General features: G+C 42.9%; 2 protein-coding genes across 2 annotated transcripts; one reads left to right on the top strand and one right to left on the bottom strand.

Moving 5' to 3' along the window:
* Nucleotides 1–286: 286 nt before the first annotated feature.
* TAO3 (Tao3p) lies at nucleotides 287–7,777 on the top strand (the record flags this gene model as incomplete). Its single annotated transcript, XM_037282207.1, has 1 exon — nucleotides 287–7,777. One exon carries the CDS (start codon nucleotides 287–289, stop codon nucleotides 7,775–7,777), a length of 7,491 nt encoding a protein of 2,496 aa, XP_037138102.1.
* Nucleotides 7,778–7,898: 121 nt separating this feature from the next.
* Nucleotides 7,899–10,472, bottom strand: ASG1 (Asg1p; the record flags this gene model as incomplete). Its single annotated transcript, XM_037282206.1, has 1 exon — nucleotides 7,899–10,472. One exon carries the CDS (start codon nucleotides 10,470–10,472, stop codon nucleotides 7,899–7,901), a length of 2,574 nt encoding a protein of 857 aa, XP_037138101.1.
* Between the last annotated feature and the right edge of the window lie 618 nt (nucleotides 10,473–11,090).

Genomic DNA, 11,090 nt, shown 5'->3' with positions numbered 1-11,090 from the left:
TGATAGTGCCTGCAGGTTATTACGATCTTTGACGTGTATGATCAGGCCGGGTAAAAAGATCTAGAGAGGTACGATGAGAGAAGAGGCTTCGACGGGAAAGGTGTGCATGGCTACATTGGACTTGAGAGGAAAGCTGATCATCTAGTCGGAGAATTTGGCAGAGACTGATCGCGAACTTGAAAGCAGGCTGGTTTTCTGTTTCTTCTTTGCGCTACGCCTCACAAATCCGGCCAAATCACCCTCGGTAAGCTACGTCTTGACGAGCAGGTTAGAGGCACGTTGAGCTATGAATTCGGCATTCACCTTCCCAGCGCAATCAGAGGCCCTGGAATCTTTTAAGTTCCCAATAAAAGAAGAAAACGACATAACAACGAGCCAAAGCGCTTCTCAGATTCCAAATGGTGCGCAATCTAGATCACACAACGGAGGCTACATGCTAGAAAGTAACCAAGACGTACTTCCGCCAACAATCGACATACCGCCACCGGTAGAAAGTATTGAGGAGATCGCACAGGTTTCTTCAAAAACAAATCCGAACGCGAACATAGAGGAGATTGTGTTGGCAGATGATTTCATTCCGGTGCCAGGTGCATCGCCCGAGCAAATCTCTGCAATCACTCCCACAGAGACAACCAGTAGGTCATTGGCAGAAGAATATGTCAGTAATTTGCGGCAGCAGTTGGCTACAGACTGGAAAAGCCCCTCTGAGTATGCTCTCCATGTTCTTTTCACAAAATTTGTCCGTCATGCAGAAAGTAAGCTCAATCTCTGTTTACAACATCCTCTGATCTCTGAGCCACCAATAGTTGATATTCTAGGTGAAGGAGTGGATCCCGTTTTCGATAAGATAATAGAATCGCTTGGACATATTGCCAAAAGGAAGCCGAAACCCGTAATAGACGCTATGATGTTTTGGAGAAAGACCAAGTCAGAAATCGCAAGGGTTGCCACCGAGCTAGTCGAGAAGCTTTTACGTGAATATGAAAACGAGCAGACGAGAACCAATCCCAGAAACAACCACATGGTGCAAACTGCTGTGCCAATGGCCCACAGCAAAAGCTTGAGCAACGGAAGTCGCTTTACGCACAAGAGAAATAGCTCTTCAAAATCGTCAGCAGGAAGCAGAAGCGGCATAGAAGGTAGCCGCTTCAGGGAACTAGAATCACAAATCGAGTCTGCGAAAGCAACCGCCTTGAAAGCTGATCGAAAATCGTTGATAAGCATATACATCCTTTGCCGAGTCTTGATTGAGATTGTGAAGCAATCATCTGGAGAAGGAGACGAGGACTTGAGTGACAAACTTGAGGAAATTGTTTTCACGCAATTAAAGACTACAGATCCCCTTTCAATTTCCTCAAGCATTATAAAGTCATCCAACTGGAATTCGTTTGCAGAACTGCTTGGATGGATGTCGGAAAAGAAGTTCCTTTCCGTCAGCGATAGATTTGTCGCGGATTTAGAAAAAATACCGACCTACATCAACCGTAATCTGGAGCCAGCCGTTCATCTGCTCATTCTGGGAATGAGGTACTTGAGGCTGAAAAATTATCCCTTGGAGAGGTTCGAGGAAACGGCTGATTTCATCAAAAGTATTGCAAAATTCTTCTCTAGGGCTGAAAACATATCAGTTAGCCTGGCCTATGCAGAGGTCATTAGTCAGCTACTTCTTCCGCTAGCTGGAACGTTAACAGCCGAAGTTAATCATCCTATATGGGTTGAAGCAATGACAACTTTGCTTGCCGCTGGTAGCAAACTACTCTCAGATAGTAAGTATTGGGCCAGTGGCTTCAAGCTCACCATATCGGTCCTTTGCGCTTCTCCTTCTGAACTGTTTTCGCTTAACTGGATCTCTCTAATAGAGAAAAACGCCAAAAAGAGCCGAAACAAGCAATTGGCTGCTAGAGTACTTTTCGCTGTTGGTCTTTCTCGTCTTGTGTGGGTCTACCTTTATAGATGCCCCGAAACGCTGAATAACACGACGAGGACGCTGCATAAAGTGATAGGCCTATACGTGAACAGCAAGAGGAAGGAAAATTGGATCACTACTGATCTGGAGCTGATTAATCCCTTATCAGATGTTCTGGTAACAATAGGACACGCTTATCCCAACTTTGTGGTGGAGCATGCCATGATTCCATTGGTCAGGCAATCTTTCAACGGTTCAAACCTGGACGGTATCAATTACGAAAAGTTAATACTGGCAATTAACACGTATCGTGGACTTCTGATGACCAATAAGAAGCCTGAATTTCCCGAAAACGATAGCCGATTCTATGAATTAGGTTTAAATGACATCTCAATCAAGAAATCAGAGGCTCTTCTTCTCAATCATGAGGAGATCTGTAGCCATTTTTACAAACTATTCCTTATCCTCGACTCAAAAATTGGATGTGAAGTGTGGTCTCCGGAGAATCAACATAATAGAGAACCACCAACCCCTTTTGAAAAGTTCTCTTTCAGCTTTACACACGATAATAACACAAACAATAATAGAAATCTTAATGTCGCTCTTTTTGCGACTCTAATAGAAACAATTCCCAGCTGTTTATGCATCTCGGCACAAATGCCGTTCAAATCCGCAATTGAAGTTCTTTCTAGAAATGCAGTGCATGCAGATCTTTTAATTGCCACTAGTTGTGAAAATGCGTTAAAAGCTTTAGCTTCGAAAAGGAATCCTTACACAGTAATAACCTGGTTTGCAAAGTACTCTTTTGACTTTGATGAGAAGACACAATCGAGTTACAACATGTCGTACCTATCTTCTTCGGAATATAGGAAACTTTTAATGCTTTACGTTGAACTGCTTGAGTGCTGGCTGGAAGAATTTCAGTCGGGCAGCGAAGACGTGAAACGACGAGAAGCTACGCAGGATGCTGTCAACTTAGGTCCTGATCTGCCAGATACAGCGGAACCAAGCGAAATGGAAATGTTGGAACTAAAAAACACGGCAACGGTTATTGAAGAGGTGGAGGGAAATGGGCTGTTTTTTCTCTGTTCTCAGGATCCGGCGATTAGAAAACTCAGTATCCAGATATTGAGGATTACATCGAGATTCGACAGGGCAACGATAGGGAAGGCGACGAAGATGTCGAACGGCCATTCCCGATCTTCGTCACGATTTGCAGCAGACAGTGGGACCAGGCTAGTTGATTTGTTGAATGATAGTGATTACAATAGTCTAGTAGATCCGAAGAAGGTCTTCCTAAGCGACGTTGAAAAGTCGCGGATTTCTAAATTAACCTCCAAATACAAAAAAGGCATGCTTATCAAATTGGCAGAATCGGAATATGGGGTGGACGCGGCTCTTTGGCAGAGAGTATTTCCGAAACTGCTGTCCGTCATTTTTGAGTCTTGTCCGGTTACCATGGCACTGTGTCGCTCAATAGTTTGCATCCGGCTTGTTCAAGTTCATGAGATTATTCTGCAAATCGCGAACAAGGTCGATGGGCGTGTTTCGGATGTTTCACCCGAAGCAGTGACTAATCAATGGAAACTTTATTTGATCGTCGCTTGTACGTCGCTCACCTCGACAAACGATCAAAAATTACACATACCCACCGCAAGTCCTCAACACGGCAGGAAGAAAAGCCAACAAATATTTACTGTTCAACATCAGAAAATCAAGTCTGCAACTTCGATATTCAAGATGGTTCTACCGCTTTTAAACGCAAAGTGCGGAATTGTGAGGGATGCCATTATTGCTGGCCTGAGCTCCATGAATGTCAACATCTACAGAGCATATATTGAGAACGTTGATAAATTCCTTACCAGTTGGAAAATATCCAGCACAACTAATAAGATTCGAGTTGAAATGTTTCATGTGTTGACAATACTGTCGAGATTTCTGCATAACCCGACTGTTCTGGAAGATGAGTGGGCCCTGTCAAAAATATCTGCTTTCTTGAAGCATGTCAAACGCTTCCTCGAAGAGGAAACTATACAGTCTTCCTACACTTATCAACCGCTGCGCAGCTTTTTTGCTGAATTTCTGAAAAATTATTGCATCGCTACGAAGGCGAAAGGTGTATTTAAAAAGTCGCTTCCTTTCGCAGCTCGGGCATCATGCTTTAATTACTTGAAAGAGTGGTGTGGATACGGCGAGTATGCATATGTTGCTGAGGAAAGATACGCCACTATGATAAGAAATGTCAGCAACAGCCGGGATCGCACCACAATAACGGCAGGAATCGAATTCCAGAAGAGCAGATTAGAAAAAGTCGCTTTGGAATGCATGGTGGTCCTGTGTTCCGACCCAATTACAGAAAAACTAAACAGCGGTTCTGATTTACCCATAATAGTTTCCTTCGACATTGGTGGTTTACTATCTTGGATCGAAGCGTTGTTCAATGCTAGTGATGAAGCAGTTAGATTGATTGGTGTCCGTGCTTTGGAAAATTTACTAGGAAAGAACAAAGAAAATTCCAAGCTTTTCAGAGATGTGGCATTGCAATGCGTCTCTTATCATAAGCAACCTATTGTTTCAACACTGTATTATACGACATTCTGCAAGATAGTTCTTGAAATGGATGACCTGATATTGGACGAGGATGAGTTGGTTTCGTTAGGTTTATATGGTTTGGTGTCGGATAAGGAAGAAACGAGGACGTACGCCGTCGATTTATTATGCGTAGTTGAAAGCCAACTGCATAACTCGTCGTATACCAAAGTTTTCAAGGAGAGACTGGCAAGTACATCGAAGTCTGTCTACAAATCAACTGCGAAAGAAATTTCCAGTATTTTTGCCGAGCTTTTATCGCAGGATCTATGCTTAAAGATCTTTTCGAACCTGGTTCGCATTTTGGGTCTTTTCGCTTTTGATATCAAGAAGGATTTACTCATACTGATGGTCCCATGGGTGAACAAGTTTATTCTGAAATCGTTTGATGAGCCTGATACTTTTATGGCTTTGAATAACCTTTTTTACATTACGATTGATCTCAATGACAAGCTACCTTTAGAAGTCGAGCAATTGTGGATATCTTTAGGTAAAGGCAATTCTTTACAGAACATCCATGTGTCATTGGAATATATTATTACCCTATCGATCAACCATAGGAATCCGGCTTTCGTCCAGCACGCAAAAGACGTTGTGTTATATCTGGCTAATGTACCTGGAGGGATTGGTTTGATTGACACATTATTGCAAAATCTAGAGCCTAAATATATGGTCCCAGTTAACACCGTTTCTACAATCGCTCCTGCGGATAATGGCAAATTCTCATTCGTTGCAGACATTTGGGGCCGTTTGGACTATCATGGGAAAAGTATAACCTTTTCCAAAGCGCACTTGTCAATAATTTTCCTCGTGAACTTAGCGAGTACTCCATCAGAATCTTTGAAGGGCAGTATTCCAACATTGCTGCACATCTCGATCTGTTTGCTAGATCACTATATGCCTTTGATTCAAGAAAGCGCTTCAAAAGTCATTTGCGATCTTATTTTCAGTATGGCTCCTGGCCATGAAAAGTCAGATGCTACAGTGAAAATGCTCAGGGACAAACATAGCTTATGGTCCTACGACAACCTGATGAAGGACAAAAATGGAGCTCGCTCTCCTAAAGCAATGGATGCTTTAACGCGTAATATTCTCTCAATCTTCTCGCAAATTGATGGCTTTCACGCTGAATGGCAAAGAATTTCGCTAAAATGGGCAACCACCTGCTCAGTCAGACATATTGCCTGCCGCTCCTTTCAAGTGTTTAGACCTTTACTTACATTTGTGGATCAAGGCATGCTTCGTGATATGCTGCATAGGCTCTCTAATACGATATCTGATGTAAGCCCAGATATACAAGGTTTCGCCATGCAGATCCTCATGACGCTGAATGCGGTAACTGCTGAGCTTGATCCAGCTGATTTGATTAATTTTCCGCAACTCTTTTGGTCTATCACAGCCTGCTTGAATAGCATCCATGAACAGGAGTTCATTGAGGTTTTGTCTTGCTTCACAAAATTTCTATCCAAAATAGACTTGGATGCACCAGACACTGTTCAATGCCTTGTTGCCACTTTCCCGTCTAACTGGGAAGGCAGGTTTGAAGGGCTGCAGCAAATTGTTATGACTGGTTTAAGGTCTGCGAATTCGCTTGATATTACCTGGAAATTCTTGGACAAGTTAAATCTACTGAAAGACAGTCGCATTGTGGCAAACTCCGAGTCACGGTTGCTGTTTGCACTTATAGCCAATCTACCGAGATTCCTTCACGCCATGAGCCAAAGGGATTTTACCAGTATTCAGCCGGCCATCGATGCATTAACAAATTTGTCGGAAGCTTACAAACAGCCTTCTCTCTCCAGATTGATCGATTCTCTTTCAAGAAACAAATTCAGGTCAAAGAAGGACTTTATGAGTCAAGTAGTGAGCTTCATCTCGCGTAACTACTTCCCAGAGTTCTCAGGACAGACTCTAGTGTTTTTACTAAGATTGCTGCTTAACAAGATCGGATGGGTTAAAGTTGAAACTATGGAAATTCTCAAGTATATTTTCCCACTAGTCGACTTGAAGAGACCTGAGTTTACTGGAGTCGGAGCTGACTTGATTTCTCCACTGTTAAGATTATTGCTTACTGAGTACGAAACCCAGGCTTTGGAGGTTCTTGATTGCGTGACGAACGTGTCAGGGAGCAAGTTGGATAAGGATGTTCTTAGAATAAGTATGGGAAACAAGGATATCAAGGCCAGTGGTACCATTACGACAACGCTTTTCGGCATTCCGGAGGAAAGTGGATGGTCTGTCCCGATGCCGACTATGACTGCAGCAACAACTAGACACAATGTTCATGCTGTCTTCATGACATGTGCAGTGGAAACTCATGGAGAAGCGTCTATGGAGCAACCACCCGCCATGGATGATATTGTTGAATTCCATGCTGATACAGACTACGGTTTTGGAAGGACCGAAACCAATGATTCTGTATCTCTGGTCGAAGAAAAAGACGCCTCTTTGAGCCATATGTGGGCAGAACTTGACAACCTGGATAGTTTCTTTACTAAGACTACTGTGTCGGCTTCCGTTGCCCCACACTCTGGTTTGGGAATCCTTCACGATCGAACAAACTCGGTCGAGACAACGCAAACAGAACAAACTTCTACTTTTGAATCTGCTCCTCAGCTTTATGACAAGAAAGTATCCGCTCTTTTGAATGGTAGTCTGACCAAAATCAACTCGAACGTGTCATTTAAAAAATCATTAGCAGATTCTTTCACCGTTAGCACTCCGAATGAAAAACTTGTAAGTGAACCCGCTTTGAGGACAGCTTATCATAGCCCTCACCTTTATGGCGAAGATACAATGGCACCCCGCTCCCGCAATTCTAATGTGCTAAAATCCCCGGGCAACGCGGTTCTGGGGGCTGTCTCGTCAAGTCGGTCAAAAGCCATTGAGTCTCCACAGGATACCCTCTTCAGGTTTGAGGGCTTCCTGAAGAGCTCACAACGGAGCTCACGGAGGAAATGGCAGTATCATCAGCAACATCAGCAACTTTTATCACAAACGATACATGAGCAGAATCCACAATCTCCGTATGAAGGGGATAGCATCACACCGCCTCTGAGGGCTTCTTCTGCTTCACCAGTTTTGCCATTAAATGCAACATCTGTCCTTGGTAATAATGTGGATAACCTGAAAGGCAAGCAAGGTATTTATAAGCAGAACAGTGGTAAATCGGGCACTTCAAAATCTAACAAACATCAGAAGCTTTATCATCTGCCTCATTTCTCAAGCAGCAAAACGCAAACATGGATAAACGGTTCGAATTGGGATTCTGAACAGAAGTAATAGATTTGTGGTCTGCAAAATAGCACATCTATTATTATAATCCGTAATTTATAAGAATTCCTAATTTTACATACGGAATATTCTAAACAGAACAGGCCTCTCTAAATGACCTAAAAGGACTTTATTTACCAGGCTCGCTCGCATCACCCTGTTGTGACATGTATGGAGGTAAATACCTACCGAATAATTGTATATCCAGTTGATCAAAGGCGCCAGGTATGTACGACTCCGAGTCGACACCTTCCCTTTTTACCCCATCCGAACCTAAATTTTCAGAGCCTTCCGGTGCCGTCATTTCACCGAGTCCTTTGAAAGAATTGTCTGACATATTTGCGCTTCCAAAAAGGTCATTGTTTATTGTATCCAAAATGGAGAAGCCATCCATCGGGGTTGTGTCAGTTTTGGTGAAGATATCACTCTCATTAGTTGGAATATTGGATGTAGCGGCAGTATTTACGGTATTGACGCCGCTAATTGTTTTGTTAAACTTGTTAGGTGAGGCAGCATGCTCATTTGCCATCGGTCGCAAGCCTTGTGATTGAAATGTGGCCGATAGCTCTGGACCAAAATACCTGCCGGAATTAGAAGTGTCTGAAATTTGGCGAGGGGCGATCGTCGTTGGTTGCAACGACATATCTCGTTTTTCATCTTTCGTGGCTGATTGCTGCTCTGAGTTCCCATGGATTTCCGAAAGCTTTATTGTTTTAGAGTTTAGTTTTTCAAAAATTTTGTTCAGTAAATTATAGGTTCTATCAGCAGCCATGCTTGTATTTTTAAGCTGCAATAAAACGTTTCTTCCAATTTCGGCATCCTTTAATATTTGCTCATACTCAAGGGCGCTCTCCTTATCTGATGGCTGAGCTTCATGGACATAGAAGAGTAATCCAGCAACGGAATAAAAAATCGTGTAACATCCGTACCAGTAGGAACCTGTCAATAAATTTTTCTTAAGCATTTCTTGCGCTAAGTTGACCGCAGATCTCGCTACACTGATCGAATTTCTGGCCCGCTGAATTGAAAGGGAATCGCGATTGTTTGCCACACTTTTCCTGGAGAGATAATGGATAAAGGGTCTATATAATATCAGCTGAACATGGAAAAATGACAAATGCAACAATCTATTAGCAGTTTCGTATTCTTTTGGAACGTCTTCTCGTCCAGGAATTAGCTCTGGAGGTAGTCCATCTAGCCACTCTCTAAGCTTCATTTCCAAATCTGTGACTACATCGTGAGAAATCAAGTTATTTGTCTTCTTGGTTGGATATAATTTCCTTACAATCACATCTAAGATCATTACCAGTTTCGTATGTTGGTTTGCAATACCTGCACTGGAGAGAACGTTGTTTTCGTTCTCCGGGAAATAACCTTCTTCAGTAATATTCTCATCCAATAGTTCAATAGGCAAAGTTTGGTCAAAGTCCTCCGGGGAAAGCGACCTGGGTAAGCCTAACATGGCATTCACATAGATGTCCAATTTATGTACCGAGTAAAACAATCTCTTTCTCATTTCAATCTCAATTGGATTGAAGCCAGATTCCAGAGTTAACGATCTATGGAGTCCTTCACGCAGTGCGCTTCTCATAGCCACTCCGATATAAGCATAACATGTTGATAACCTTGCCGAGCACTGAAGGAAGACAATCAGCATCAAGATGGTCTGGATAGAATTGAGATCACGAGCATTGGTTATGTCTATCAATTTCCTTGCTGCGATGAAATACTTGTAACCTTCATCTTCTAAAAACTTACCTCTTGAATAAGACCCCTCTTCATTTTGGTTTTCATCGCCATTCTCGAGTTCCGTATCTGAATTCTGCCCTATAGGATTTTTTGGCTCATCCATTGATTTAGAAAAGAGTGCGCCTACAGCCATTGTTGAATAACACAATGGCAAAAACTGCATCTGATCATGTGAGTAGTTTTGCGGATCGGTTTCATACAGTTCATCGAATTGTTTTATAAAACTGGGCCTGTGATAAAAGCTCAATAATACGCAACAATGCTCCCAAACATTTGTCAGAAATTGAAGCGCTATTGGTTTCGGAGGTAGTATTATCTTTATTTCTCTTCCCATATGTGATTGAATTGAACCGTCAACAGATTCGACAACATCTGTACTGATGAGGCTATTACTTCCGGTACTGCTTCCATCTGGGGTTGTTGTCTTTGATGAGCAAGGCGTTGCGTCGCTTGCAATTAAATGATACTCCGTTATTGTGTCCTGCAATATCGAAGAAGCGTACTGAGAATTTGAGCTGAAGTTGCGAAATATTTGGATAAACGTCGGAAGGTCTAGGGAGTCTATATCTGGAAGATCTGGCAGTATCTCGTGGAATAATGCCTTATACTTGTTGACCTGAGCCTGCAGTTTCGATTCTCGGGAGTTCTGTTTCTTAATAGATCCCACTGATACAGAAGACGGTGCACTGACATTGATAGTAGCTGATATGTTTGGATTGAAAGATCCGGTTGGTTTAGCCCACTTAACACTCTGTGATTGCTGTGTTGACGTCGGTAGCGAAGACCCATTTCGCTTTGTCGGTTGATTATAAGTACATTCGTAGGAATAAACAGTGCAGTGAATACACGGTTGCTGCCCGTCGCATTTCACCTTTTTCTTCCTGCATTCATCGCACGCTCTCGTTACTCTTCTTCTCTTACTCTGCAACAGCTGCTGCCGCTGTAAATCCGCCATTATAATGAATTCTTATTGTATCCTTGGCAATATTCCCTATGATAGGCGTGCGAAGTGCAAGATCATGGACAATGAGGAGCACTCCGGCACACAAAGGACACAGCTCAACACTCCAAATAGCACAGAGCTGCTCTGACATCGAAAGTTATCCTCTGTATTTCGTTAGTGACATAATCTAGACATTTTTTCAGTATTTTTTTTCCCAAATCTTTTAGGCTCGTTTCTTGTTTCCCCTAAGAAATCACCGCAGCGCTTTACCTCATCACCCTGTATGGTGCTGCCACACGCTGCTTTCGCAGATGGATCTTATCGCATCAAAACAAACGCCGCATCCGTCAATGACCTGGAATAGCGAAGGTCACATGACCAAGAGACCTTTGAAAACTTCACCACGATCTAATGGCCATTTTTCTCGTTCCAGTACTCGTATCAACCACCCTTTCTCTCTACTCACTCCCCAAGCTTCGTGACCTCGGTCATGTCTTTGTGTCACAGCGGCTAATTGAAAAGCAGTCGTTCCGCCACCGTCCAAGCAACCGAAATCTCACCTTGAAACGCTCTCCATAAGAAATATAGCACCGCAACTAGCACTGACACGTCCAATCATCGGCCTACTCG

The sequence above is a fragment of the Torulaspora globosa genome, chromosome 2 (genome assembly GCF_014133895.1).
Source record: "Torulaspora globosa chromosome 2, complete sequence".
Classification (NCBI taxonomy): Eukaryota; Fungi; Ascomycota; class Saccharomycetes; order Saccharomycetales; family Saccharomycetaceae; genus Torulaspora; species Torulaspora globosa.
Note: the sequence above shows the minus strand (reverse complement) of the source record. Positions and strands in the feature narration are given on the sequence as shown.